This window comes from Zosterops lateralis (genome assembly GCF_965231275.1).
Source record: "Zosterops lateralis genome assembly, chromosome: 7".
In the NCBI taxonomy this organism is placed as follows: Eukaryota; Metazoa; Chordata; class Aves; order Passeriformes; family Zosteropidae; genus Zosterops; species Zosterops lateralis.
This window is the reverse complement of record NC_139767.1, coordinates 22,702,530-22,729,572: the sequence shown is the minus strand read 5'-3', so window position 1 is coordinate 22,729,572 and position 27,043 is coordinate 22,702,530. Positions and strand designations below refer to the sequence as shown.

Genomic DNA, 27,043 nt, shown 5'->3' with positions numbered 1-27,043 from the left:
CTCCTGCCCTGCACAGCTATGTGCTGTGGGGGCTCACCAGTGCCTGCTCTCCTCACAGATGAGCTGACCTGCAGTGCCCGGCTGACGGTACAGCCCTCTGTGCAGCCGCTCTTCACACGCAAGTTGGAGGATGTGGATGTGGTGGAAGGGCGGACAGCGCGTTTTGTCTGCATGATCAGTGGGACTCCCCCTCCAACGGTTACCTGGACTCACTTTGGTAACCCCCAAGCTCAGAGAGCTTGCCAAGGGCCCTACAAGGAGATCTCATCTCCTTGGGGGCTGCACCCAAAGACTGCACCTGGCTGGGGCTGGAGGCAATGCTGCTGCTGATGCTGGTGTGTGTCTCTGCACAGGCCTGCCAGTGCAGGAGGGGGAGAACGTGCGGATTCAGCAGGATGGAGGGCTGCACTCACTGGTCATCGTGCATGTGGGCAGTGAAGATGAAGGGCAGTACAAGGCAACTGCCAGGAACACCCATGGCCATGTGGAGTGCTCTGCTGAGCTCTATGTGGAGGAGCCAAGGCCATCTGCAGCCTCCCAGATGTAAGAGTTGGGTGGTCACTGGAATATGCTTCCCCCTGCTTACTCCCCTCTGGAACTTGGTATACAACAGGCTTATGCAAAGCCTAGGGCTGGGGCTGAGCTGGGGGCACCACACCATGCTCTCATCATGAGCATGTGTGGACTCTTGCAGCTCTAAGCTGGAGAAGATGCCATCCATCCCAGAGGAGCCAGAGCAGGTGGAGACAGAGGCAGAGTGCTTCACCATGCCTGATTTCCTGAAGCCACTGCACAACCTGGACGTGGTGGAGTCGAAGGAGGCCGTGCTGGAGTGCCAGGTGGCCGGGATGCCCTACCCCTCCATCACCTGGTACCACAATGGCTCCCGAATTGACAGCACTGATGACCGGAAGATGATGCAATGTAGGACTCCTCGTTGCCTTCCCCACCCCCTGGGGTCCCTCTACATGGGGTGGGAGAAGGGGGAACACCCTTGGAAGAAGCATCATGCCCCAGACCTTTACACCCCATGAGGCAGGAAGGGGAGCTCTGTGCTGCTTAGCTGGTGGGGTCTTACCTGTGTCCCCCTGTTCTCCACCAGATAAAGACATCCATCGTCTGGTATTCACGGCTGTCAGCCACGCACATGCTGGTGTCTACAAAAGCGTCATTGCCAACAAAGTGGGGAAGGCCACGTGCTACGCACACCTCTATGTCACCGGTAAGTAGCAGCAGACGCCACTTGGGATGTGTGGCCACTCACAGCCACCCTGCCAGGCTGTGCCCCAGGATTGTCACAAGTTTCTAGGGGAATAGGATCATAGGGCAGTTTAGGATGGAAGGGACCTCAGGAGGTCTCTAATCCAAAATAAAAGAGGGGCTAGCAGTGCAGTTCTCATCTTGTGTGGCCAGGATCCATCCCTGGAGCACTAGGTCCTGCATGGAGCTTGCTGGTCATGCCAGTCCCACAGGGGCTGGTAGACTGAGCCCCTACCAGGAAACTAGAAAGAATTGCTGGCCTCATCCATCCCCTCAGCGAGTATCTCCCAGAGCATGAGGCAGATGCCCTGATAAGCTGGGGCAGTGGCTGTGCTTATATCCCTGTCCACCTCCCCATGCAGATGTGGTGCCAACCCCCCCTGACGGGCCTCCCACTGTGGCCTCAGTGACTGGCAGAGCTATCACGCTGACCTGGAACAAGCCCAGGTGGCTGGATGCTGCCATAGGTAAGGGGGCAGGGTATGGGGAGGATGGGAGGGAGAGGGCAATGCTATGATGGGCACAAGGGGTAGCTCCATACCAAGGGCTCTGCACTGACCCTCTCCTCTTGCAGACCCCAACTCGGTGACCTATGTGGTGCAAATGCAAGTGCTGGGCACAATGCAGTGGGTGGTGCTGGTGACCGGTGTGCAGGACACCACCTACACAGTGCACAGGCTGACCAAGGGTGCCCAGTACCTCTTCCGTGTCATCACTGCCACTCCCAAGACCAACAGCAAGCCCTCCCCACCTGTGGGGCCTGTGCAGCTCCTGGACAGGGGTGAGAAGGGCAGTAGGGAGGAAGTGGGTAGCTGGGTTAGAGGTCTCTGTTCCTTGCCAGGTGGTAAGCTGCCCAGGGCTGGGTGGCATGGAGTGGGCAGGGGTTGGTGAAAATGCATTTGGCAGGTCCCTATCTGGAGGAGGCCCCAGTCATCCTGGACAAGCCAGATGTGGTGTATGTGGTAGAAGGCCAGCCAGCCTCCATCACCATCACCATCAACCATGTGGAGGCCATTGTCACCTGGAAGAGGTAGGACATGACACTGTGCCTTGTTGCCTGCCCTGTGCCTAGTATCACCCCACAGGATGCATATAGAACAACTTCCACCTCTGCATGCAGCCCACTGTGTATGTGAGGCTTCTTCCCTGGGGCTGGTCTGGATGTGCACACCAGAGTGATGTCCAGGGCTCTGAAGAGTTGGGGGCGGGGAGGGGTGGGGGGGGGGGGGGGGGCGGTGTGTGCTATCTGTGGGGTATTAAGGGGTAAGAGCCATTGAAGAGGCAGAGATAGCAATGGGATGTGAGCACTTTGTGGGGGCTGCAGGCTGGGAACTGGGGCTGACTGTGGGTAAGGAGGTGGTCATGGGGCTGTGGGGCAGAATCTATCAATGGGGCAGTGGGTCTGCCTGTGGAGCTGTGATGTGACAGCTGGTGTGCCTGCAGGGGTGGGCAGGTTCTGGGAGAACTGGAGGGCACGTGTGAGATGATGATGCCAGACGACGACCAGCACTGTCTGCGGCTGCTACGTGTGGGCCAGGGAGCTGGGGGGCTGCTGGCCTGTGAGGTGAGCAACCGCCACGGCACTGCCCACTGCACCCTCCGCCTCCGCCTCGCAGGTAGGTGTCCCTGCACTGGGCCATGTCCCTTTGCTGGGGGGTGGCATCACCCTATGATGCTCCAAACCCATATGCTGGGGGGTGGGGCGTAAGTGCGTGCATTGCCCCGGAGGGTGGCATTGCCCTATGGGGCCCCATGCCCATGTGCCATGTGGGCACTGCCCCATAGCATGACACTGCTCCTCAGTGCTTCATACTCATATGTTGTGGGGATGCCACTCTATAGGGTGGCAATCATGGGGATGAAAAACCATGAACCATGCATTGGCACTGCTGCCTGGTGCCCCATACCCATGTCTGGCCTGGCCAGAAGTGTCCCATGTGTCCCATGACTCTGCACATGGGGAGGCAGTGCCTCATGGTGTCCCTTAGCAACATGCCATAGGTGGCACTGATGCAGGGTGTCCCATCCTTGAGTATAATTGGGAGGCACTGCACCCAGTGCCCTATAGCCAAGAACCATAGGGGACACATCCACAATGCCCCACAGTACCCCACATCCATATGTAACATGAGATGCATTACCACAGTGCCCCATGCCTGTGTGCTGTGAGTGGCACTGCCCCATAGTGCCCCACTCCAGTGGGGAACTGCCAAATGCTGCTGTAGACAGATGCCATTGGTGGTTTGCCCTATAGAGGTGTCCCACTTCCATATGTACTGCAGTGGCACTGTCCCATGTCACTCCATGCCCCTACCCCTACTTGCAGTGCCTCACAGCTGTACACTGCGTGCCAGTGGCAGGGGGTTGACACTGCCCCATGGTGCCCCATGTCCCATCTCTTGGCAGAGCCACCACGTTTTGAATCCATCATGGAGGACATCGATGCCCAGGAAGGGGAGACACCACGATTTGCTGTGGTGGTGGAGGGGAAACCGCTGCCAGACATCATGTGGTACAAGGTGGGCTGGGAGCCCCAACCCCTTCCTGAACCATATTCCCATCAGACCCGCCAAACTTCACTACCTCACCTGGGTTGCTGCACTGGTGATCAAAGACATGTCCCATGCTCTACTCATGGGGAAAGGGTGGTGGGAATTGCGCAGGGATGGGATAGGACACCCCCAATACCTCTTCCACCCCCAGGATGGGGAGCTGCTGGAGGAGAGCAGCCACCTGAGCTTTGTATATGAGGACAACGAGTGCTCGCTGGTGGTGCTGGGTGCTGCTGAGCCTGACAGTGGCGTCTACACCTGCACAGCCAAGAACCTCGCTGGGGAGGTCTCCTGCAAAGCAGAGCTGGTGGTTAGGGCAGGTATGGCTGACTGGCTCCCCAGTCCCTGAGGGTAGAGACTGGGAGTCCGGCCTGCCCCTTGCCAGCGCCTTTCCTTCTCCCAGCCCAGCCCACTGCTGATGCCGCCATGGAGGAGGATGCACTGCACAAGGCACGACGCCTGACCGACTACTACGATGTGCATGAGGAGATTGGGAGGTAGGTGGCCACTGGCACAATGGGGCATCCTGGGCACTGCAGGGAGTGGGGTACTGGAGCCAGGCTGCACCCTGAGACTCTGATGTAGGGGACTAAGCTACATTATGTATACCAGATCCTGGTGTGCTGAGGCTCCTCTCAGCTGTCAATGGATGCTCCTGTGCCAGCTTAGGGTGGAGACCTGGCATGGTCAGAGAAAAGCCAGGCTTGGGGTCTCTGTGACCAGTGGATGGTAACGAAGAGCTGCTGAGGCTGCAAGCAGCTCCCTGCAGTGTGGGTACCTGTGCCAGCTGCTCAGGGAAGGGGGAGGTCTCCTGCCCACACACCTTCTTATCCTCCCTTACTCCTACTGCTGAATTGCAGGGGTGCTTTCTCCTATCTGCGGAGGGTGACAGAGAAGAGCACCCAGCTGGACTTTGCTGCCAAGTTCATCCCTGGGAGGACCAAAGCCAAGCAGTCAGCACGGCGGGAGCTGCACATTCTCTCTCAGCTGGACCATGAGCGCATTGTCTTCTTCCACGATGCCTTTGAGAAAAAGAATGCCGTCATCATGGTCATGGAGCTGTATCCTCTGGGCACTGCTCCATGGGTGCACAGCACAGGGGAGGAGGGGAGGCTTTTTGGGGGAACAGGTGGGCAGCATGGGTGCAGAGGAGCTGGGTGTGGGGCACAATGGAGCATGGAATTTCTATGCTCCTTGACTGGTGCCCAGCTGCTCTGAAGAAGAGCTCCTGGACAGGATGGTGAGGAAGCCCTCAGTGTGTGAGTCAGAGGTGAGCAAACACTGTGGGAGCAAAGTGATGTGGAAGGGAGGGATCCTGGGGACAGTGGGGTCTGTCCCAGCCTAGAGATGTGCAGTGCTCATTGTATCAGGCTACTGAGGGGGCCACAGCCCACATTCTCCTCTGCACAGGGCCCGTGTGTGGCTGACTCATGCTCGGGCTGCCCACTCTCCTCACTCCATCTCTTGCAGGTCCGGTCGTACATGCGGCAGGTCCTGGAAGGCATTTGCTACCTGCACCAGCACAGTGTCCTGCACCTGGACATCAAAGTGAGTGTGGGTCTTGACAGACTCCTCCTGCCCGGAGCCTCCAGTGAAGGGCTCCTGGTGCACTGGGTGGGGAGTGGTCCTGATGACAGGAATATTCGTTCCCTGGGGAAAGCCCTGCCTCCTGCCAAACTCCCCTCTGCTCTGCACTGTCCTGTAGCCAGAAAACCTCCTGATGGCAGATTTGAGCAGCGAACAGATCCGGATCTGTGACTTCGGCAATGCACAGGAGCTGACGTCTGAGGAACCACAGTACTGCAAGTATGGCACCCCTGAGTTCGTGGGCCCTGAGATTGTCAACCAGACCCCTGTTTCCAGCGTCACTGACATCTGGTAAGGGTGGCCCTCGGGTGGTCGGTGGGCTCCCTGCTATGCCCACCAGAGAGACTGGGCACCCTGGAGGGCTTGTGATGTGCAGTAACTGTGCTCTCCTCTCTGCAGGCCTGTGGGGGTTATCGCATATCTCTGGTAAGTGCCCTGGTGTGTCTTCACAGGAGGGACACCCTTTCTACCCCCTCACCAGTTCCAGAGCTAAGGCTGTGACCATGCACATGACTCCTTATAGACTCAGCCTCCTTCCCTGCTGCTCCTACCTCTGCCCTCCTCATGGCACCAGGGCTGAGGTCTGAGGTCCTGTCCTCAGTCTCCTGTACTTGCCATGCTGTTTCCCGTCTCCCCATGACACCAGAGATGGGGTCTGGGGTCTTGTCCTAGTTTTCTGTATTTGCCATGCTGTTTTTCATGGCCCCATGGCCCAGTGACAGTGTCTCCTCCTTGGCAGCCTGACAGGGATCTCCCCCTTCGTGGGGGAGAATGACAAGACAACGTTGATGAACATCCGCAACTACAATGTGGCCTTTGAGGAGAGGATGTTCCAGGGGCTCACCCGGGAAGCCAAGGGCTTTGTCATCAAAGTGCTGGTCAATGACAAGCTGTGAGTACTGCAGGGTCCCCTTCCCCATCCTCTGCCCCTTCAGCATGAGCTTTGTGCTCAAGGGAGTGTGGGGACCCCCATGCCTTGGGCTGCCCACAGGCAAGGCTGGCTGCAATACTCTGCTAGAGTGCACCATGGGCAGCCAGACTCTCCTGCCCTTTTTTCCCTGACCAAAGCCCCTGAGCCTGGGTGGTTCTCACCCAATGGTGTTGGTTCACAGGAGACCCAATGCAGAACAGACGCTGGAACACCCCTGGTTCAAGGTGAGCCTGGGCTCGGACCCAATGCCAAGGGGCAACAGGGTTCCCTGAGCCTGCTGCAGGCTCCAAGGGACACCATTGTTCCCTCACCCCACAGACACTGGCCAAGGGGAAGGTCATCAGCACTGACCACCTCAAGCTTTTCATCTCCCGTCGGAAATGGCAGGTGAAGGCAGGGACTGGAGAGGGAGGGGGCAGGTGGGATAGTGTCTTGGGCAGCATGGGGGCATTGATGTTTAATGGCAAGATGATGCCATGCCATGCACCTCGGCCTGATCCAGCCTTCTCTGCTGGCTGCAGCGCTCACAGATCAGCTACAAGTGCAACATGGTGCTGCGGCCAATCCCAGAGCTGCTGGAGGACACGTCCAACCACCTTTCCATCGCTGTGCCCCGGCATCTCAAGGAGTCACCAGCACTGTCATCCTCCTCAGATTCAGACGACCTGGATGAGCTGCCCTTCATCCCCATGCCACACCAGGTGGAGTTCTCTGGCTCCCGCATGTCACTCAATGAGATCCCCACAGATGATGAAACCATTGGGACATCCGAGGGGCTGCAGCCAGAGGGGGATACCTCCGCCATGGAGTGGCAGAGTCAGGGCACAGCAAAGCCAGGGGTGGCCCTGGGGAAGCGGCCAAGGGGTGCTGGGCCACGGCGACCATGTGCAGAGATGGAGGCACCAGGCTCCTCTGATGAGGAAGCTCCTGAGGCCCAGAAGCGGCCAGAGTATCCTCGCAAAGCCATGAGGAAAGGTTCCAGCCTGGAGTCCCCAGGGAGTGCCCGTCGGGGAGAGCTGAAGAGGGGCAGCTCTGCTGACAGCGCCCTGCTGCTCCAACAGCACCCAGGGACTGAGGAGGGGGCTGAGGCAGCCCGGGACCCCCGCCGGGCCCTGGCCAAGGCAGCCTCCATGGAGCTGCCAAGGCGGAAGGTGGTATGGGGGGAGGATGATCATGCCCAGCGCCTGGAGCTGATGCGCCAGCGACTGCTGCGGGGCAGCTCTGGGGACAGCAAGGTCAGTGGCCTGCGGGGTCCCCTCCTGGAGACCCTGGGGGTCAGTCCTGACAAGAAAGTCTCACGGTCAGCCCGGCTGGAGGCACCAGCAGTGCCGCGGCTGGTGCGGGCAGCCTCCAGTGAAGCCACCTCACCGCGCCTCCTCCCCACTGAGTGCCGGCTGCAGAAGAGCAGCTCCTTCAGCCATGGGGATGCTGAGCCTGTCGTCCGGCACAGACGTTCCGGTGCACCCCTGGAGATCCCAGTGGCCTGCCTGGAGGCCCAACGGCTCAAGGAGTCCCCCTCTCTCTCTGCCCTCTCCGATGCTCGGCCCACAGTGCCACCAGACACCCCAAGCACACCAACACCCCCTCCAGTAGAGATCACTGCTCCCCAGGCCACCCACGCAAAGGCTGCCTCAGGGAGGAGGCGCATCCCTGAGGAACATGGCCCACCTGGGGCCAGCAAGGCTGCTACCATCACAGGGAAGAAACCCACGGACAGGGGACAGGAAGAGAAGACACCCACCAAGGCTGCTGGAGCCAGTGGGGAGGACAGGACAGGAGTTCCCACCCCACCAAAGCCCACAACCCCTGTTCCTCAAACCCACATAAAGTCTTCCTATGCCAAGATGATGCAAGCCATGGGAGGTATGCGAAGTGAGGAGCCAGCCACCGAGAAGCCCCTGCCAGCCACCGAGAAACCCCCACCAGCCACCAGCGAGCCCAAACCAAACATCAAGGAGACCCCCCCAGCCAGCCCTGCAAAGCCCCCTACACCAACACCAGCATCAAAGAGGGAGGTGAAGCCCACTGGCTCCTCCAGCTCCCTGGTCATCCAGGACATCGATTCAGAGGAGGTCTTTGAGGCCAAGTTCAAGCGGGGCCGCGAATCATCCCTCACCCGGGGGCTGAAGCTCCTCACACGCTCCCGCTCCGAGGATCGGCACCTGGCTGGCCCTCCAGTCTCTGACGAGGGCATCTACCGTCCCACACCAGCTGGCGTGCCCCTGGAGCTCCGCAGGGACCGGCCCACCGGGCTGGCAGCCAAGTCCAAGTCGGTGCAGGACCTGCATGAAGTGGAAAAGGATGGGGGCTTCTTCCGGAGGATGTCCATACTCCTCAAGCGGACCCCACCTGCTGAGAGGAAAAAGAGCACGGGGGAGGAGGGAGGCAGTGAGACCCCATCTGGTGGGCGCCGCTTCTCCTGGAGCATGGCTCTGGCCAGCTCCAGGGAGCGGAGGGACTCGGAGAGCCTCAAGTCAGAGCTGGGGGGTGGTGGGGAGAGCGAGTCCCCGGCGGTGGCTGTGCGGAGGAAGATCAGTGCCACGATGGAGCGGGTCTCGGCGCGGCTACGCAGCGTGTCGGACGAACGGCCGGAGGGCGAGGGACCCCGGGAACTCCGTCGCACCAGCTCCGAGGGTGAGAGTTTACGACCAGGGCCCGCCCCCGCCCCCTCCTCCGAGTCCCTGCGCTCCGAGGCCAGCGCAGGCTCCTCTGCCTCTGCCAAAGGTGAGCGACGAGCGGGGATCCTGCGGGAGTCTTCTGCTGGCAACCCATGGCCCAGGCGCTGTGGGCACGGCGGGCGTGACCGCCACGGCCTGTCCCCGCTCTCACCTGCCCTGGGTGCCCACAGGTGGGGGTGACAGTCAGAAGAGGTCCCGCTGGGAGCGCTGGGGGCTCTCCCGGGGCAAGAAGGAGAAGATGGCCTCACAGCCCAGCATCCCCTCCAGCCTTCTGCGGGAGGAGGCACTCGCCGCCGGCCGGCCGCACACACCCAGTGAATCGGGTAGGTGCAGCCCCAGGACGGGATGGTGGGTGTGTATCCCCATCCCAGCCTAACCCCTCGCTCTGCTTTCCAGATTTCCCCCCTGTTTTCCACATCAAGCTGAAGGACCAGGTGCTGCTGGAGGGCGAGGCGCTGACCCTCTGCTGCCTTCCTGCTGGCAGCCCAACCCCACGGATCCTCTGGATGAAAGGTGGGGGTCTGCCTACACTGCCTCAGTAGGTGGGCTCTGACAGGGCACCGTATCATCCCTCTCCTCTTCCTCCCCTACAGACAAGAGATCCCTGCAGCAGGACAGTGGGCTGAACGTCATCTCCTGCAAGGATGGACGTCAGATGCTCACCATTGCCAAGGTCTCCAGGAAGGATGCAGGGCTGTACGAGTGTGCAGCCACCAACATCCTGGGCACAGCCATCAGCTCCTGCACACTGGCTGTGGCACGTAAGGAGGCTGGGGGGACGTCAGGGAGGGCACGAGTCAGGCACATGGTTGGAGACCAGCTGGTACAGGTCACTTGAGTGCTGCTCTCCACATCTGCAAGAGACTGGGGCTTTTGAAAGAGGACAGGCTGGTTTTGCATGAGCATTTCCAGCATCTCTGAACCCATGTGCTGTTATGCACTCTCACTGCAGCATCTCTGCTCTGCCCTTAGCTGGACACCCATCCCACCCTGTCTGTACCCTTGCAGGGCTCCCTGGGCGGCCAGGCACCCCGGAGATCCCCCAGAAGTACAAGAACACGGTGCTGGTGCTGTGGAAGCCCGCTGAGAGCAAAGCCCCCTGCACCTACACTCTGGAGCGCAGACTAGATGGTATGTGGTGCTGCCTCCCATCCCGTGGGAGCCACAGCCAGGAATATGGGCTCACAGAGTGGACAAAAGCCAGGACAAAAGTGCCCAATGTCCTGGATGTCCCCTGTGGCTTGGCAGAACCAAGGACAGGGAACAGTGGGCTGCCCCTGTCCCTGGTCTGCCCTCGCCTTACCTTACTTCTGCTTTGGCAGGGGAGCATGAGTGGAAGATTGTCAGCACTGGTATCACTGACTGCTACTTCAATGTGACTGAGCTGCGTCCCGGGAGCACTGCCAAATTTCGTGTGGCCTGTGTCAACAAGGCTGGGCAGGGACCCTACAGCAACCCCTCAGCAAAGGTGCATCTTGAGGCAGCAGGTGAGCAAGCCCTGTCCCGTGGGCATGGCCATGGTGTCACCTGTGGGCTCTGGGGTGCTTCTGGGATCCTTGAGTCCCACAGCATCTTCTCCCCAGGGCTCTGGAAAATGAGATGTTACTTACAGTCCACTCCTAGCTTACCCCAACCTGGCTCACACCTCCCTTTTCTCCCTGCAGATGCCCAAACTGCCCCAACCAAGGATGTTGCTGTCCCCATTCCTGAGAAGGCGGCTTCTAGCCGGTCAACGCAGACACCTGAGGAGCAGCTGGAGCCGGTGGCCAAAGGAGCCCCTCCCACCACACCACCACGAAAGCACAAGGGAGTGGTACAGAAGGCAGCTGGAGCAGAACAGGAGGGTGCCCCCACAGGGGTCCTTCCACCCCCTGCACCCCATGAAGAGGGCATGCCATCAGATCCTGAGCTTCCACCCAGCATCACTGTCTACGTGCCCCCGGAGCTGATGTTCACCCCCCCTCGGACTGTTGCCTCTCCTCATACAGACACCCCTACTCAGGGCTCCCCGGTACCCCCCACGGACACTTCCCCCCAACCCCAGGCTCTGTCTCCTTCCAAGTCCCCCACCACTTCCTCAATGTCAACCATGCCCAGCTCAGCCCCCACACCATCTCCCACCCCCAACACCACACCTGCACGGAAGATGCCTCCCTACATGGTTACCTCCTTCGTCTCCATGCCCCCCACATCACCCCCTGCGCTGGAGCCCACCACCACTCCCCCATCCTCCAAGGAGCCCCCAGCCACTGGTGGGGTCCCAGGGGCAAAAGACAGCACAGCTCTGCGGCAGGGCGTCCCCCAGAAGCCATATACCTTCTTAGACGAGAAAGCAAGGTGAGTAGCAGCATGACAAGATGCTCTGCCAGGGGTGTTCTTGCACGTTCTGCATGTTCTTGCAGCACTCCACGGCAGGAATGCTGAATCCTGCCCTATGCTGCAGAGGCCGTTTTGGGGTGATCCGACTGTGCAAGGAGAATGCCACGGGGAAGCACTTCATGGCCAAGATTGTGCCCTATGAGGCAGAGCGGAAGCAGAGTGTGCTGCAGGAGTACGAGATCCTCAAGGCGCTGCACCATGAGCGCATCATGGCCCTGCACGAGGCATACATCACACCCCGCTACCTGGTGCTCATCTGCGAGAACTGTGCTGGCAAGGAGATCCTCTACAGCATCGTGGACAGGTACAGGGCATAGGGCCACTGGGGACAGCTGATGGTATGGGGCTACCTGCTGATGCCACTTGCCCCTAGGTTTCGCTATTCGGAGGATGATGTGGTGAGCTACGTAATGCAGCTCCTGCAGGGCCTTGAGTACCTGCACAGCCGACGCATTGTGCACCTCGACATCAAGCCAGACAACATCATCGTCTCAGGCACAAATGCTCTCAAGATCATCGATTTTGGCAGTGCCCAGACCTACAATCCCCTTGTACTGCGGCAGCTGGGGCGGCGTGCTGGCACCCTGGAGTACATGTGTGAGTGGGGCACCAAGAGTGCAATGGCATGGGGAAGCGGACAGGGACAGAACTGGGGCATGCTTATTCCCAATGGTGTGCACATATGCCTGTGCTCTGGGAGGCTTGGGAATGGGGAGGAATTCTGTCCTTGGGGAAGGTGGGAGGCCTTTGGGGTGCTGGGGGTGTCTGCAAATTTCTGTAGCATTGCTGGGGTCAGTGGGAGGGTCTGGGTGCTGCAGGGCAGTTGGGGTATCCTTGGAGGCTGGCTGGGCTCTGTCAGGGTGCTGCAGTGTCAGAGAGGGGTGTTGGAAGGTGCAGTACTGGAGTGCTGTGGCTGCTTGGCTGCTATGGATGTTGGGAATGCTGTGGGTGTTGCGGGTCCTGGGGATCTGAGACTTCTGTAGATGCTGTGGATGTGCTGAGGCTGCTGCAGATGCTGGGCTGGTGTCTCTGTGTATATGACAGACCTGCTCCCCTGTCCACAGCGCCAGAGGTGGTGAAAGGGGACCCGGTGGGCTCCGCAGCAGATGTCTGGGGCGTTGGCATCCTCACCTACATCATGTAAGAGAAGGGGTCAGGGGGATGAGAACCTTGAAATGTAGTCAGCCCAACTCAGGGCTCAGTGTCATGGAGGACCCAAGCTGGCGGTGGGCTGAGGGATGCTGTAGCCTGGCAGACCCTTCCCAACTGGACATGGGGAGATGAAGACACCCTGGATAGCTGTGGCTTTTCAAACAAGGGATGGGGGGAAGGGGGACAGCAAGTACCCCCCCACTGCTGTCCCCCCCAGCCCATCCACCCCCTCCACCACCACAGGCTCAGTGGGCGGTCACCATTCTTTGAACTGGACCCCATCGAGACAGAGAACCGCATCCTGGCAGGCCGCTTTGATGCCTTCAAGCTGTACCCCAACGTCTCGCAGCCTGCTGCCCTCTTCATCCGCAAGGTCCTCACTGTCCATCCCTGGTGAGTGCCCAGCCCAGCCAGGGAGGACACATGGCCCCAGATTGTGCCTGTGACTGAGCCAGCTCCCTGCCACATGGGACCTCTCTAGATACCATCAGTGGGAATCTAGAGTTCATCACTGCTCTTGGAGAGAGCTGAGACCCCCTGGGTCTTGCAGGGCAGGGGTGGTGGCTGGGTTTGGGGGGTGGAGCAGCAGTCCCTGATGCAGAGCTGGCTCTGTCCCAGGAGCCGTCCCACGGTGAAGGACTGCTTTGCCAATGCCTGGCTCCAGGATGCCTACTTGATGAAGCTGCGCCGCCAGACCCTGACTTTCACCACCAACCGCCTCAAAGAATTCCTGGTGGATCACCAGAGGCGCCGTGGCGAGGCTGTCACAAAGCACAAGGTCTTACTCCGCTCCTACCAGGGTGGCCAGCCACCAGGGCCACAGTAACTGGTGCCTTGGCCACAGCCATGAGGGGCTGGGGAGCCAGAGGAACATTCCATGGGCCGCGGTACAGGGCGGCTGAGGAGGAGCCAGGACGCACCAAGATGAGTCCATGGACCTCATGTGCTGCTGTCAGGGAGGAACCTGGCCAGCAGCATAATTTTGGCAGTGCCGATGAAGAGGAGGTGCTGCTGCAGCCAGACCAGCAGTGGGGTCTGGCAGTGGGAGGGTGGTGGGAAGAATGTGCAAGAAACAGAATGTGACAGAGGGTTGGGAGAAGAATGGGATGCAGACAGAGGGGCAAGGGAAGCCCCGGATGGGAGGGGAAGAGCTGCCAGTTTGCCAGCCAGCCCTGGCCACATGGGTCCCATCATCCGTGTGCCTTACACTGCAGCCTGCAGCTGCCCCTGGCCACGGTGTGGCAGTCCTTGTTCTCCCCCTGGTTTGCACACCAGCACCAGAAGACTGAGGTTGCTCCAGCGGTTCCTGCAAGAGAGAGGCTTGCTCACAATTCCCTGCCAGCCAGCACAGCCCCAGTCCTTACAGCTGGGAGGGAGGGCTGCCAACCCCCCACCTTCCACTCCTCCCAGCCCCGGTCCTGGCAAGTGGGTTTGTGGCTCCAGGACCGATGCCGGTGCCTTTCCTGGGGCTGTCGGCTGCACCCTTTGCCAGGGTGGGGGACTGGCAGGCACCCCCTCTCAGCAGGGGGGCACCCAGGTGCCATGCACACCTCCCGTGTCTGCTCAGGCCCATGCTGCTCGTGCTCTGCCCACCCAGCTCTGGACTTTGCCCTGCACCCCACTACCAGCCTGCCCATCTGTCTCAAACCCTTCATACCTCCCATCTGACCCCGAGGTGCCTTGCCCTTGCCCTGCCCCCTTCTCAGCCCTCCCCGGCTGGTGGCACAATGCGGGGTGCCCTGAGCAGGGGGACAGGAACAGCGGCTGGGCACTCACCTTCCTCATGCTGCTGTAGTGATAGGGCTTTATTTATTGACTTTGGGAAGAAGGCATCTGCTCATTCCGGTCCCCATTCCCGTCCCCTCCTCTCTGCTGGGCTCTGGAGTTGCCAATGTCCCTATGGTTTGGAGCAAGCAACATGCCAGAGCAGCAATAAAGACCCTGAGCAGCCCATCCAGTTTCAGTGCCTTGCTGGGAGGGGATTGTGTGAGTGTGAAGTGCAGCCCCTGGTAAATCGGGAGGGTCTTTGCCCCAAAACCTAGGGACCTGAGTCCAGAAAGGACTCCGTGTGAGGCTGGGCTTCTATGTTGGAAACCTGGTGAAAAAGCCCGAGAAGCTGTGAAGCACTGGGGGAGTGCAACGGGGCTGATTCACATGGCCTTCACGTCATGGAGTGAAAATATGGAGTGCCAAAAGGGCCCGATAGTGGCTGGGACAGCCAGACAGCAGTGCACGGCTCCTGCTGCGGGCACGGCAGGTGCCGGTGAGGGACCTGATGACTGGCTATAAATATCCGCTACCCATATGAGGCCGGGCCGTGCCGGCAGGGACTGCTCCGGTTACAGCCCGCCGGCCCCCCCAAGCCCCGGGTGCTGTGCCCGCCGCTGTGGGCAGGGCGCACGCGTACGGCCTGGTGCCCGCGGGCAGCCACACGCTCCCCGACACACATACACGTGCTTACAGACCTGTGCCTGCCGCACCCCCGTGTGCCCCAGGGCGTGTCAGAGCCCACGGTGTCCCCGCAGGGCGCACCGGATCGCTGGGGCGCACACACACACACACACACACACACACACACACACACACACACCCAGCACCGCCCTGCACGCCCACCCGGCCCTGCGCAGACCCGCACGGCCACTGCCGCCCCCGCATCCCGAATGAACCATCGCACACCCGAGCGGACAATCGCACCTCCGCACTGACCACCGCCCCAGCACACCCGAGGGCACAATCGCACAGCCGAGGGGACAATGACACCTCCGCACTGACCATCGCCCCAGCACACCCGAGGGGACAATGACCACCGCCCCCCTCACGGCCACCGCGGCCCCCTCAGGCTCCGGGCCCTCACGGCCCGCGGGCGCCCCCTGGCGGCGGGCGGGCGGCGCGGCAGCAGGCCCCGGGCGGCGCTGACGTGTCACAGCCACGTGCGCGGAAGTGGCGGCGGGGCCGGGCCGGGGTTCGGGATTCTGTGGCGGGGCCGGGGCTCGGTGCGACACCGCCGGAGCGGAGGCCACCCGCAATGCCGCTCAAGGCCGTCATCCTCATCGGAGGCCCGCAGAAGGGTAAGTGCGCCGGGACCGCGGGGTGTCCCGCCGGAGCAGCGCCCCGCCGACCCCGCTCTGCCCCACAGGGACCCGGTTCCGGCCGCTGTCCTTCGAGGTGCCCAAGCCGCTCTTCCCCGTGGCCGGAGTGCCCATGGTGCAGCACCACATCGAGGCCTGCGCCAAGGTACGGGAGGCCGGGGAGCTGGGGCCGTGGAGCCAAGGGAGAAGTGCCATTCCGTTCTGATCCCTTCCTCCGTCCCTCCCCAGGTGCCCGGCATGAAGGAGATCCTGCTGATGGGTTTCTATCAGCCCAACGAGGCCCTCAGCCGCTTCCTCGTATCGGCGCAGCAGGAGTTCAAGGTTCCCATCAGGTGGGCAGGAACTCTGTCACCCCTGGGGCACATACAGTGGCATAGCCTGACTCAGCCTCTCACCTGCCTGCCCCAGGCTGGCAGCCCCCGGTCAGCGCTCTGGCACTGGGCAGGTGGGCTCTGTCCCACCGTGGATGGGCACAGGCTGATTCCCCCGTTAGTTCTGCCACCTTTCTTTTGCCTTGGGTCCTGCCCTGGATGGTTCTTGCTCCAGAGATGCTTCTCTAGCACAGCTCTAAGCTGCCACAGCCTCCTTCTGTGCAACACCTGCATGACACCCATCACTGAACGGCAGGGTTATTCTCTCCAATCCTTCCCAACCCTGCTGCCTGTTGGTGCCATTAGACACCCGCTTCCCTAAGCCCTCCCTTTTTCCTGCTTGGCTTGTAGGTATCTTCAGGAGTACGCAGCCCTGGGCACGGGTGGTGGCATCTATCACTTCCGAGACCAGATCCTGTCAGGTGGTGCTGAGGCCTTCTTTGTCCTCAACGCAGACGTGTGCTCAGAGTTCCCTTTACAGGAGATGCTGGAGTTTCGGCAGCAGCATGGGGACATGCACAGCTTTGTCATTCTGGGTACCACAGTGAGTGGCAGTGCTGGGGAGCAGAAGAGCTGCAGTGCTCTGCCATGGGCTTAGAATCCAGCAGCTCCTGTGGTGGGTGGGTCCCAGACTGTGAGGTCTGGGTTTCATCTGCTCTGCCTCCTTGTGCCTCTTGCTCCACCATTGCTAACACTGTCCTTGTTTCTTAGGCAAACAGGACACAGGCACTGAATTATGGCTGTATCGTGGCAAATGCAGACACACAAGAGGTACTGGAGGGCTTTGGGGAGTCAAACACGGTGTGGGTGGCAAATGCTGTGTTGCCTGCGTGGGTCTGTTGCCCAATGTGCCACAGAGGGTGTGGTGCTGGGTGGAGGGGCTGCACCCTGGGATTCATGTCTCTTCCCTTGCCTCCAGGTTCAGCACTACGTGGAGAAGCCCAGTACATTTGTCAGTGAGATCATTAACTGTGGCATCTACCTCTTCACACCTGCCATCTTCCAGCACATTGGCGAGGTCTTCCAGAGGAACCAACAGGAGTTAGCACTGTGAGTGCCTCACTCTGCTCTGCACCCCTCCCACCCCCCTGCTTCCCAGGGCTGTAGCAGCACGCTCATCCTCCATTCTTTCTCTATCTTTTCTCCTCTTCTGCCATCACTCACTTGTTTCCTGGTCCTGCACCAGCTGTCCTTACCTTGGGTAAGTCTCCCTCTGTGTCTGCACTTGCTGCTCTCTGGGCTGGGTTGATCCTAGTGGTAATGCATGGTTTCCCTCCCTTCTCCAGGCTGCTGTTTCCTCTGCTTTGCTCCTGGTCAGCTTGAGACTTCCCCTCTCCCATCTTCTCTTCCCACCCCATTCTCATTCAGCTCTGGGCAAGAGGCTGAGCAAGCCTTTCACCTGGGAATGCTTTCCTCCCCTCTCCAGCTCTTTGCACCAGCCAGCCTATCACCTCACATCTCTGCCACCACCCAAGCTAAAATCCAGCTGTGCAGGCTCTGGACTGGGGACAGGATCATACACCCACCTGGACTAGGTGGGGCTCTTGCACCATCAGCTTCTGTCTCAGAGTTTATTTTGGCTGTCCCTGTGCTGCTCTGGGGCTCAGTGGGGCTGTCCCAAACTAGCCTCACAGCTGGCACTGTCCCCACTTTTGGGGAAAAGTGCATGGCTAGGTAGGAATCCAGAATTGTCAGAATCCCTGAATTTGGGGAGGGTAGGTCTGCTGGGGGCCTCAGCTGAGGCCATGACTGGGGTGGGTGTCTAACAGGACTCTTGCTTGCAGAGAGGAAAGCTCCAATGGCTGGCAGCGTGCAGAAGTGATCCGGCTAGAGCAGGACGTTTTCACAGCCCTGGCTGGAAGTGGCAAGCTCTATGTCTACAAAACTGATGGCTTCTGGAGCCAGATCAAGTCAGCTGGGTAAGTGCTGGAGCTAGAGGTGGTGTTTGTTGCAGGAACATCAAGTGATCTGTACCAGTGATGGGAGTGATCTGTATCATGGCTGAGAGTGGAGGGTGCTCAGGCAGAGCATTGGGGGTGGGTGGGCAGTGCTGATTTTGGATCCTCCTCTGCCCTGGTAGTGCCAGAGTGACAATAACAATCTTCTACTTTTCCTCCTCCAGCTCTGCTATCTATGCCAGCCGCCTTTACCTGAACCAGTACAGCAAAAGCCACCCAGAGAGACTGGCCCAGAACAAACCTGGAGGCCCTGTCATCCGAGGTACCGTTCTGACACCTTAATGCTTTTGGGGCTGCCTAGGGAGGGAGTGGGACCTCCCCTTATCTGAGAGGCAGGTGCTCCTGTGAGTTGCCTCCCCTGAATCCACTGCCTTGCCTTGCAGGGAACGTGTACATCCATCCGACAGCCTCCATCGACAGCACTGCAGTGGTGAGTGCAGGCTGGGGGGGACCTGAGGCAGGCACATGCTCAGGGATGCTGAGGGCATCACTGTCCTTGTCCTCATCACCTCCCTCTGTCCTCACAGTTGGGCCCCAACGTCTCTATTGGGGAGGGTGTGACAGTGGGCGCTGGTGTGCGCGTGCGAGAGTCCATCGTCCTGCACGGTGCCTCACTCCACGTAAGTGGGATTTGCCTGAGGGAGTAGGTGTGAACCCCCACCCCCACCTTGCAGGGAGGCATCAGCAGCCTGCATTCCCCTCTCCTTCACCCCAGGACCACACCTGTGTCCTCAATACCATTGTGGGCTGGGACAGCACGATTGGGCGCTGGGCCCGGGTTGAAGGAACACCCAGCGACCCCAACCCCAACGATCCCTATGCCAAGATCGACAGTGAGACCCTTTTCCGAGATGGGCGCCTCACACCATCCATCACAATCCTGGGTATGTCTCTGCTGTGTGGAATGACCCTGGCCCCGTTCACTGAGGCAGCTTCTCCCCCTCCAGCTAAACCCTTTGCGTTCTCCCCCCAGGCTGCAGTGTCACCATTCCTGCTGAGGTTGTTATTCTCAACTCTATTGTCCTTCCTCACAAGGAGCTGAGCCGAAGCTACAAAAATCAGATTATCCTGTGAGTCACAGGCAGCATCAGCTACCTGCTCCCTGCTGTGCCCCACAACAAGAACCTGCACTGAGGCCTCACATCCTGGGAGGTTCTCAGCACCCTCAGAGGGGTCAGTGCAGCCCAGGAGCCCTGCAAGTGCCTGACTACTGCTCCAGACAGACATTAAAGCTGATGAGCATCAGCCTTGCATGCTGCTTCTCTTGCAGCCCAGAGACCAGCCATGGGCCAGGGCGAAGGCTTTGGGGACAGTATGTGGTCCTGGTACCAGCCCACAGGCGTTTGCAGGGAGCGCTTTCTACCTGCAGTGTCTTGGGTTCAACTTTGTGTATTTCTCCACCAAAGGGCACTACCAGCACCACCTTGCCACTCCTCACTAGGCTCTCCCTGCACCATTTGCTGTCTGCAACTCCCTGGAAGATCTTGGCCCATCTCCAAGACCTGGGAGCTTTGAATGTGCCTGTCATGTGTAGGCAGCTCACCCCACAGTAGACTGAGATTCTTGATTTCAGCATGATTGCAACAGCCTGAGCTGGGCTCCAGCCTCCTGCTGGGAAAACAGCAGTGCCAGGCTGTCCTAAGGGCACTGGCACACACATGAGGGCTGGGTCAGACTACTGGCCTGCTGGCCCTGGAGGGAGCTGCAAGAACACCCCTTACCCCAGTACCACCTCTGCCCCCTGAGCTCTGTGTGAGCCAGGAGAGCTGCCAGCCCTACCAAGCCTGCTCCTGTCAGGTTGAGACTGTGCTTGCTGCCTAGGCAGGGTTCAGAGTGAGGGCAGCAAGCCCCTGCTACCCTGGTGGGCCAACAGCCTCCTTCACACCAGCATGGCTGGAGCTTGGGGTACGCTCACTGCATATCTCCCCATCACCAGCCACATCCACTGGGCACCAGAGCAATCAACTTACATGTGTGCAAGTGGCAGAGATTTAGCACCGCACTTTGCCTCAAAAGCCTGATTTTATGGAAGGCAGTTTCCTCCTGATCCTGGTGTAGATCGTCTACAGTAACCAGTGCTGCCCTTTATCCTTTTCTTCCCTGGTTTTGAACTCTGTGCTAAAGCCCTGCACTCCACCAAGGGGCCCATCACACCTCTTTTTCAGCAAGGCACTGTATTAGGTATTCTCCATCCATCCAGTACCATCCCAGTTTGATGGATTTGGAGTAAATCCTTGCTCCCAGCCCTGTGCCTTCCTGTGCCAGTTCTCCTGTGGTCCTGGGCAGGGATTAGCTGTTCCCTAGCTTTAAGCATATTAAACTCCTTCAGTTTTGCCTCTGCCTTGGATGTGTTAATTTCCTTGCCCTCTGGTGTACACTCCTGCGCTGGGGAAAACAGCCAAAGTACTTGCTTTCAGGATTGCACATGAATTTTCTCTCATGGGCCCTGGCTGGTCTGGCTATTAGTAGGGACAAAGGTTTATTGGCTGCTTGACGTGGCACAGGGACAGTTCTTATCCCTGTTGTGTAATGCCTCTTTTCCCTACACTCCCTCTGCAGTGGTTGCCCCTTCTGCAAAGTTATCTGGGGGACAAGCCCTTCCTGGAACATTGCTCCATTTACAGCATGATCCTGCTTCCTCCTCTTGGAGGGAAAGAGCTGTACATCACAGCCCTGCTTGGGCTTTGTGCACCTCGAGCACTGCCTGGGCTGGAGGGGAGGAAGGAGTTAAAGAGGCCTCCACTGAGGTGCCCGGAAGTCTGGAAACACTTTAAGGTCGTCCTGCCCTGAGAAGGAACAGCTCCAATTACTTGAGGCCAATATCTGGGCTCAAAGAGGGGCCTCCTGAGCACAAGAACAGGGCTTCAGCTCCGGTGGGAGGGGGCTCTGCCTGCCCTCCCAAAGCACAGGTTCTGTGGAGCATTGCTCAACTCTTGTCTGCTGCCCAGCCAGGCTCCAGTGACTCCCAACCCCTGGCAGCAGCAGGGCAGGACAGACAGCAGCCACAGTCAGGTAGGTTTTGCTGCAAACATTTAATACAAACCTAATTCAAAGTACAGCACTAGGGTAGTGTCCCTGCCACCACAGCTGGATAGAGCCAGCTCTGCTCCCCAGTCCCCAGGGAAGCACCCCAGGGAAGCAGAACAGAACTTGGAGCTCGGCACTGTTACCCCACAGAGTAACTGCAGTCTTTGCTCCTCCTCCAGTGCCAGCTCCGTGTCCCGAGGGAGCCACTGCTGCAGGCTACAAAGGAGAAGGGAAAAACCGTCCCCCCTTCCTCGGGGCTGGCCCCTGCCTGCGTGGGGAGAGATGAGTCAGGGGTACAAAGTTAGCTCCCCTGGGTTCCCACCCACGCCCAGCAACACTCACGGGGGCCGGGTGGCTGCGCCCACACAACTCCGCAGGGTGCTGGGGAGACAGCAGGTACCAGCTGGGCTCAGTTGGCCTGACTTGGGGTCCGGAGAGCCAATGGGCTGGAAAAATGGTTCTGTAGGACAGAGTGGGGACGGCTATCTCACCCCAGCCATGGACAACCAGGACCCTTCAAAGAAGCCGAAGGTCAGGGTGGGTGGGGGCTGGGGCTCCTGGGCTCACCCTGTCTCAGAAATGGCATTGGCACCAGGTTCTCCTGCTCTGTCTCCACAAAGCCTCTCCAGAAGCTGGGCGGCAGTGAAAGGAGACAAGCCACCACCTAGGCAGAGAGAGGTGTACAATGGGGATGGTGGCAGTGCCCAGGGTACACCCCCCACCTCAGGGAGCCCTCACCTTGCGCTGCTGAGGCGTGTCCTCCATGATGGTGAGGGGTGTGGGGTTGGCTGAGCTGTGTCCCACCAGCGTAGGGCCAAACACACGGGACAGGTTGAGCATATCCATCTTGCAGTCAGGGCTGTGTGACACCCTGCAAAGGGGAACAGAGGGTGTGAGAATGCTGCCCAGCCCAGAGGCTCCTCATCTGCAGCCTTCCTGCTCTAAGGCACAAAGCCTGGGTGAAGGGCAGAGATGGGGACAGACCTGTGCCAGGACGAGCCACTCACTTGAGCAGGTGCAGCATGAGGAAGGCCAGGGTATCCCTGTTGGCTGGGGGCAGCTTGCTCACCACATGGCGTAGGGCTGTGTCTCTGGCAGCATCATCAGGGATGTCTGTGGCAGCACCAGGGAGCAGTGTTAGGGGGGAAGCAGTCCCTTCTCCCTCCCTCACCTTGGGACTCCTTGCTCACCAGCAGCCCTCAGGAAGGCAGGGTGGAGGCTGAAGGTGACCAGTGGTTCCTTGAGGCCCCGCAGAAAGTCCTTGAGCACCCCACACACCACATGGATGTCAGTCACGCTGCTGAGGGCAGGCAGCGCACCCCCAGCCCGCAGCAGCTTCCGTTTCCACTCCCGCACCTGCTGCTCCGCGCCTGGCACCCGGTACAGCCCTGTCTGGGGCACAGGGAAAGGGGCTCAGCCCCGTGGGAACCACAGCATTGCCACCTTCACCATCCTGACCCCTACCTCTGTCAAGCCTCGTGTCTCCACCTCGGTGACACACTGCACCACCAGTGTGGGCACCAGGGGTGGTGTGGAGGGCGCGAAGTCAGCCAGCACACCCTAGGGAGAACAATGCCAACCTGTGCTGTACCTACTGCCCAGCCCTGCAGCCTGAGTGGGCAGAGGCCCAGCAGCCTAGGGCCAGTAGCTCTGAAGCCTCATGGGGACATGGAGAGGCCCCCCAAGCACTGCTCTGCCCCCTCACCTCACGGGGCCAAGCGTGGTGGTGAGGCCTGGGTGTGCAGAGGGTGGGGCACTGCTCCCGACACTTGGTGTGTAGCAGCAGCTGGCACTGAGAGCACTTGATGGCAGTCTTCCCAAAGCGGATGCGGGAACCACAGACACAACATGGCTCAGGGCGGATCACCTGTAGAGGGGGAACAGGATCAGGGGCCCCCTTCTTGCAGATACCCAGTACCACTCCTTTATCTTCTCCCAGCCAGGTCCCACTGTCTCCATCCATTCTCCTTGCAGGCAGAGCTAAGGGGTTGAGGAATGAAGGACAGCCTTGCCCCTGACTCCATAACACTCTCCCCTGCCCACCTCCCCAGAGGAGAGAGAGGCTGGGTCACACACCGTTTTGGAGGTGAACTTGTGCTGGACTTGTGGGAGACTCTGTGGAAGTGACGAGAAGGGGGCTGGTGCTGGCTGTTCCACTGAGCAGCCCTCAGTGTGGCTCTCCTGCCCCACAGCATGGCAGCCCAGATCTTCACTGGTGCCCCACACCGTGGTCAGCTCTGCAGAGCGAGGAGGCAACAGAGGGAGACCTGAAAGGCAAGCCACTCCATCTCCATCTAGGATGTGGGTAGGCTTCCCACCTCCCAGGGAATCTCTGCATGAGACAGTGACATTTGGCATGTCCAGAGGGCCCTAGTACCTACACGGTGGGGACAAGCATCCCCCAACAGATCCCCTCTCTCCCCTGTGACAGCAGCACCTTGAGGCTGGTCTCATACCACCCATCAAGTCCCTTCTCAGCCCCTCCTGTGACCTGCACATGTGGAGACACGGCGTCCCTGGCGAGAGCGGCGTTGAGGCACCAGAGCAGCAGGCAGGAGGCTGTCAGCAGGGCCTGGGACCTCAGCAGGAGGGGGCACAGAGGGGACACTCACCTGTCAACATGGGAGACCAATAAGATATGTGACTGCAGCCCCACAGTTCTCCAGCATCTCCCATGTGATCTCTGGTCCACCTGATCTCCATCCCAGTGGTCCTGCACAGCCAGGAATGCTGCCACCACAGGTACAAGGGGGATGCAGACTTCAGGGCAGTGGGCCAGCATAGCCAGGGATGCTATTCCCACTGGGACCAAGGTGATACAGGCTAAAGGACACAGGCACCCAGAGGAGACAGCTGAGCACTGTCCCCACAGCATCCATGGGACTGAGGGTTGCAGCAATGCCTTCTGGCACTGGGAAAGCCCATGCTCCTCATCCCTGCCCAAGACATGCTGGGGTCTCTACTCACAGCATTATGGGGTACCACAGAAGAACGGTGCCGCTTTGCCATCACCACAGGGCCAACCTGAGGGGCCAGGGACGCACGCTGGAAACAGAAGATAGCGTGAAGAGCAGGCAGAGACCCCCCCCTCCCTGACTTTTCCCCACACCCCAGAGTACCCAAGCCAAGTGGCCTCAGCCCAGCAAAAAGTCCCAGTCTCACCCTACTCCCTCAGCGCTGCCTGCCCCGCACTAGGCATCATGGGGACCCAGGCTTCCCCAGCAGGTCAGAGCCAGCCCTGGGGCCGGGGGAAGCCAGGTCAGGCCTGCAATGCAGAGGTGTGACAGAGCGGGGTGCGGGACGCCCGCATATGGCGATGAATTATTGAGGAGCCCAGCTGGGCCACGGTGGAACGTAATGGAGTTTCTATTGATCGTGGGAGGTTTGCCGAGAGAGACGATGCTCCCAGCCCAGCATCAATAAATGAAATTCCCTGGCAGGCTCCTTGCAGCCTCCTGTGCTGGGATGGAGAAGTATGTGGGTGTCCTCACTTTGCATGGCACAGGGCCAGCACCCCAACCTAGGATTCATACTGAGACCTTGGTGGGCAAAGGGACCCAAAGAGCACATTGAAGGAGTGTGATCAGAGTAGGGGGATCCTCACTCACACAGGGGTGCAGATACCTCCTCAACATCAGCCCCCAAAACTGACACATCCCAGAATTTCCTCATACCTGCCTGTCTGGAACTTTGCGCTTCAAGGTCCGAACCACCGTCATATCAACATCCTGAAAGGCAGCAGGGAGTCTGGGGCTGCATCAGGCCAGGGACATCCCCAGCATTCATCTCCAGCTCTGATAGCAGCCCACTCCTGGGGCTCCTAACCATGGACATACAAAGGGGCTGTGCCAGTGCAGAAGTGGGGCAAAACTACCCCCTCACTACTGGGGTTAACCCTGAGACTCACAGCTGAATGCTTCTTACCACATCATCCTCAGTGCGGTCATAGCTGATATCCAAATGGGACAGGAGGGACTGGCACGATTCATCCACTACAGATGACCTGCAGAGTGAGTTCAGCTGGAGCAACTCCCCCCTCAGCCAGCACCTACTTGTGCAGCTACTCCTGGGAGCCCACAGCTGATGCCTTGCAGAGCCCAAGCACCTCCTTGCCCAGGCAGCCCCTCAAGCCCAAGCAGTGATGAGGGGGAGAGGGGCACAGCCGACCCCAGGACTGCCCAAGGGGTTGGGGTGAGGACTGCCACCCTTCCTCACCTTCTGATGAGTGCCAAGGCTGCCCCAAGGCGCCGGCCAGCCAGGGCATTGAGAACAGAGCACTGCTCCCTGCTCAGTGCCTCGTTGCCCCATGGTTCCTCCATCAGCAACTCAAGCACCAGCTGAAGTTTACGCTCCTGCAAGTGAAACAGGGTAGAGGTGAGCAGGCTGAGGGTGCCGCAGCCAGCCCCGCAGGGTACCCCTGCGGCCAGCCCCCTGACCTGCTTCTCCAGCTCAGCCTCTGCCCGGTGCCGCTTCTTCATCTCCACCTCCACTTGATTTCGGGCGTGCTTGAGCTTCACCTCCAGGGCTGCCCGCTCGGACTCCAGGCGGGCGAGCTGCTCGCGGGCACGTTGCCCATCCCGCTCCAGCCGGCAGCATCTCTGGCGCGTCGCCTCAAAGCACCGAGCGATCTGGATGCAGTCTGGGGACAACAGCAGTGGGTGGTCAGCCGGGAGGGGGGGGGCAGCCCCCAGCTTCCCCAGACCACGCTGGCGGCAGAAACGAAGGCGCCGGTGCGCCCCGGGCAGAAGGGTTACACACACCCACCTTCCTCCACGCTACTGGCGAGCTCCAGGAGCTGAAGCCCCTCTTCCATCCGGGCCAGGAGCCGCTCGCAGCGCTGCCGTAGCGCCCCCCCGCCCGGGAAGGGACGGGGCCGGGCCCCCGCAACCATGGACCTCCTTCCCACGGATCCACTCGAGGCTCCTGCCCCACGCTTTCCCCCGGCCTTCGGCATACTCCATAGGGCCTCGGAACAGCACAGGCTGAGGGGCGAGGGGCCCTCCCGGCCGGCCTATGTGGGCTGGGGGCTGGGGTGGAGCCCGGCCCGGCCCCGCCTCCGCCTCCCGCCGCCACCGGGGTCCGATCCGCCGCCCCGCCGGAGCATTCCCGGGATCTCAGGGCGTGGGGTGCCCCGGGGTGCGGGTGGCAGCACTGGCAGCAGGGTTGCGGAGCAGGGTGAGGGTTGCCTTTGGGGGCAGGGGATGCCCAGGCACGGGGTGTACCTGATGAGAGCACTTAAGGGGCGCAGTGGCAGCGGGTGCGGGGTGCTCGGGGCGTGCAGGGGCATCGGGGGGACCACCGGGCCTGGGAGCGCTGGGGGTGCAGAGGTGCTGGAGGGGCACCGCTTTCCCATGCCCGCATCCCGGCAGCGGCGCGGTGGGGCAGGAGGAGCCGATGTCCTTGTCCGCCGTCCCCCGGCGCTGTGTCCTGAATACCGAGCGGCAGGCGGGGGCGGCGGGGATCCCCCGCACCGGGTCTCCCTCCTGGCCTGGTCCGTGTCCTCCAGATGGAGCCACCTCCCCGCCGCAAAGCCCCGTCGCTGTCCTCGTTGCCCGTGCTCTGCCCCCGGGTTCCTTGCCCGGGGAGTCCCCAGGGCTGCCCCCGGCCCCGGCCCCCTCCCTGCAGCAGCCCCGGGCTCTGCTTTCTGGCGGGAGGGTCCGGGCAGGGTGCGGGGGGCGCCGGGGAAAGGCAGCTCCCCCTCCCAGGTGCCTGTCCCGACCTGCTACAAATACCGGGAATAGCAGCGGTGCTGGCGCCAAGGTTGGGCGTGCAAGTCCCTGCGCACACAGACACACAGACACACACACACACACAACCACACACGAACAGCTCGCACAATGCTCGCGGGCCTTCATACCTCCCCAGCTGACAATGACCTGGAGAAGAGGTTTTGCACCCTGTGGACACACAGCACCTGGTCCATCCCAACACCTCGGTGACTCTTGGGAGTGGCTGTGTGTTCTCCGCTTAGAGAAGCCGATTATCTATTGTTTTGCATAGTTCTCCTCTCAGAGAAGCCGATTATCTATGTGTTTTGCATAGTTCCCCTCTCAGAGAAC

At 60.3% G+C, this 27,043-nt stretch overlaps 3 protein-coding genes across 4 annotated transcripts in view; 2 read left to right on the top strand and 1 right to left on the bottom strand.

The window, feature by feature from the left end:
* Positions 1-14,492, top strand: part of SPEG (striated muscle enriched protein kinase) — a gene marked incomplete at its 5' end in the record, with an annotated part of 38,582 nt that extends 24,090 nt beyond the window's left edge. The window contains 31 exons of the mRNA XM_083865114.1: positions 59-217; positions 354-543; positions 695-924; positions 1,103-1,222; positions 1,623-1,727; positions 1,835-2,041; positions 2,167-2,290; positions 2,704-2,876; positions 3,667-3,779; positions 3,964-4,132; positions 4,216-4,309; positions 4,673-4,873; positions 5,022-5,082; positions 5,283-5,360; positions 5,518-5,690; positions 5,799-5,825; positions 6,139-6,291; positions 6,512-6,554; positions 6,649-6,717; positions 6,852-9,054; positions 9,179-9,331; positions 9,405-9,521; positions 9,602-9,769; positions 10,017-10,139; positions 10,331-10,495; positions 10,673-11,345; positions 11,452-11,691; positions 11,761-11,984; positions 12,452-12,527; positions 12,783-12,932; positions 13,158-14,492. Coding sequence (XP_083721240.1) covers positions 59-217; positions 354-543; positions 695-924; positions 1,103-1,222; positions 1,623-1,727; positions 1,835-2,041; positions 2,167-2,290; positions 2,704-2,876; positions 3,667-3,779; positions 3,964-4,132; positions 4,216-4,309; positions 4,673-4,873; positions 5,022-5,082; positions 5,283-5,360; positions 5,518-5,690; positions 5,799-5,825; positions 6,139-6,291; positions 6,512-6,554; positions 6,649-6,717; positions 6,852-9,054; positions 9,179-9,331; positions 9,405-9,521; positions 9,602-9,769; positions 10,017-10,139; positions 10,331-10,495; positions 10,673-11,345; positions 11,452-11,691; positions 11,761-11,984; positions 12,452-12,527; positions 12,783-12,932; positions 13,158-13,365 — 6,989 coding nt within the window. The 3' untranslated portion in view covers positions 13,366-14,492. The remainder of the gene's footprint in view (positions 1-58; positions 218-353; positions 544-694; positions 925-1,102; positions 1,223-1,622; positions 1,728-1,834; positions 2,042-2,166; positions 2,291-2,703; positions 2,877-3,666; positions 3,780-3,963; positions 4,133-4,215; positions 4,310-4,672; positions 4,874-5,021; positions 5,083-5,282; positions 5,361-5,517; positions 5,691-5,798; positions 5,826-6,138; positions 6,292-6,511; positions 6,555-6,648; positions 6,718-6,851; positions 9,055-9,178; positions 9,332-9,404; positions 9,522-9,601; positions 9,770-10,016; positions 10,140-10,330; positions 10,496-10,672; positions 11,346-11,451; positions 11,692-11,760; positions 11,985-12,451; positions 12,528-12,782; positions 12,933-13,157) is intronic.
* A 998-nt stretch (positions 14,493-15,490) lies between these two features.
* Positions 15,491-20,295, top strand: GMPPA (GDP-mannose pyrophosphorylase A). 2 transcript variants are annotated; one of them, XM_083865533.1, is made up of 12 exons: positions 15,491-15,607; positions 15,676-15,773; positions 15,857-15,960; positions 16,351-16,543; positions 16,711-16,770; positions 16,919-17,049; positions 17,784-17,918; positions 18,122-18,219; positions 18,341-18,387; positions 18,485-18,577; positions 18,673-18,841; positions 18,931-20,295. In XM_083865533.1, the coding sequence occupies exons 1-12, from the start codon at positions 15,565-15,567 to the stop codon at positions 19,029-19,031; spliced, it is 1,272 nt and encodes a 423-aa protein (XP_083721659.1). In that variant the 5' UTR covers positions 15,491-15,564; the 3' UTR covers positions 19,032-20,295. The 2 variants fall into 2 exon arrangements, with proteins under 2 accessions (XP_083721659.1, XP_083721658.1); XM_083865532.1 differs by having other exon boundaries at positions 17,769-17,918.
* Positions 20,296-21,200: 905 nt separating this feature from the next.
* On the bottom strand, positions 21,201-25,875 carry LOC310911406 (rac GTPase-activating protein 1-like; the record flags this gene model as incomplete). Its single annotated transcript, XM_083864898.1, has 16 exons — positions 21,201-21,252; positions 21,327-21,444; positions 21,552-21,648; positions 21,723-21,855; positions 21,992-22,097; positions 22,175-22,376; positions 22,449-22,544; positions 22,690-22,851; positions 23,061-23,251; positions 23,476-23,596; positions 23,952-24,029; positions 24,659-24,712; positions 24,909-24,987; positions 25,200-25,336; positions 25,421-25,623; positions 25,749-25,875. The coding sequence occupies 16 exons, from the start codon at positions 25,873-25,875 to the stop codon at positions 21,201-21,203; spliced, it is 1,956 nt and encodes a 651-aa protein (XP_083721024.1).
* Positions 25,876-27,043: the final 1,168 nt, after the last annotated feature.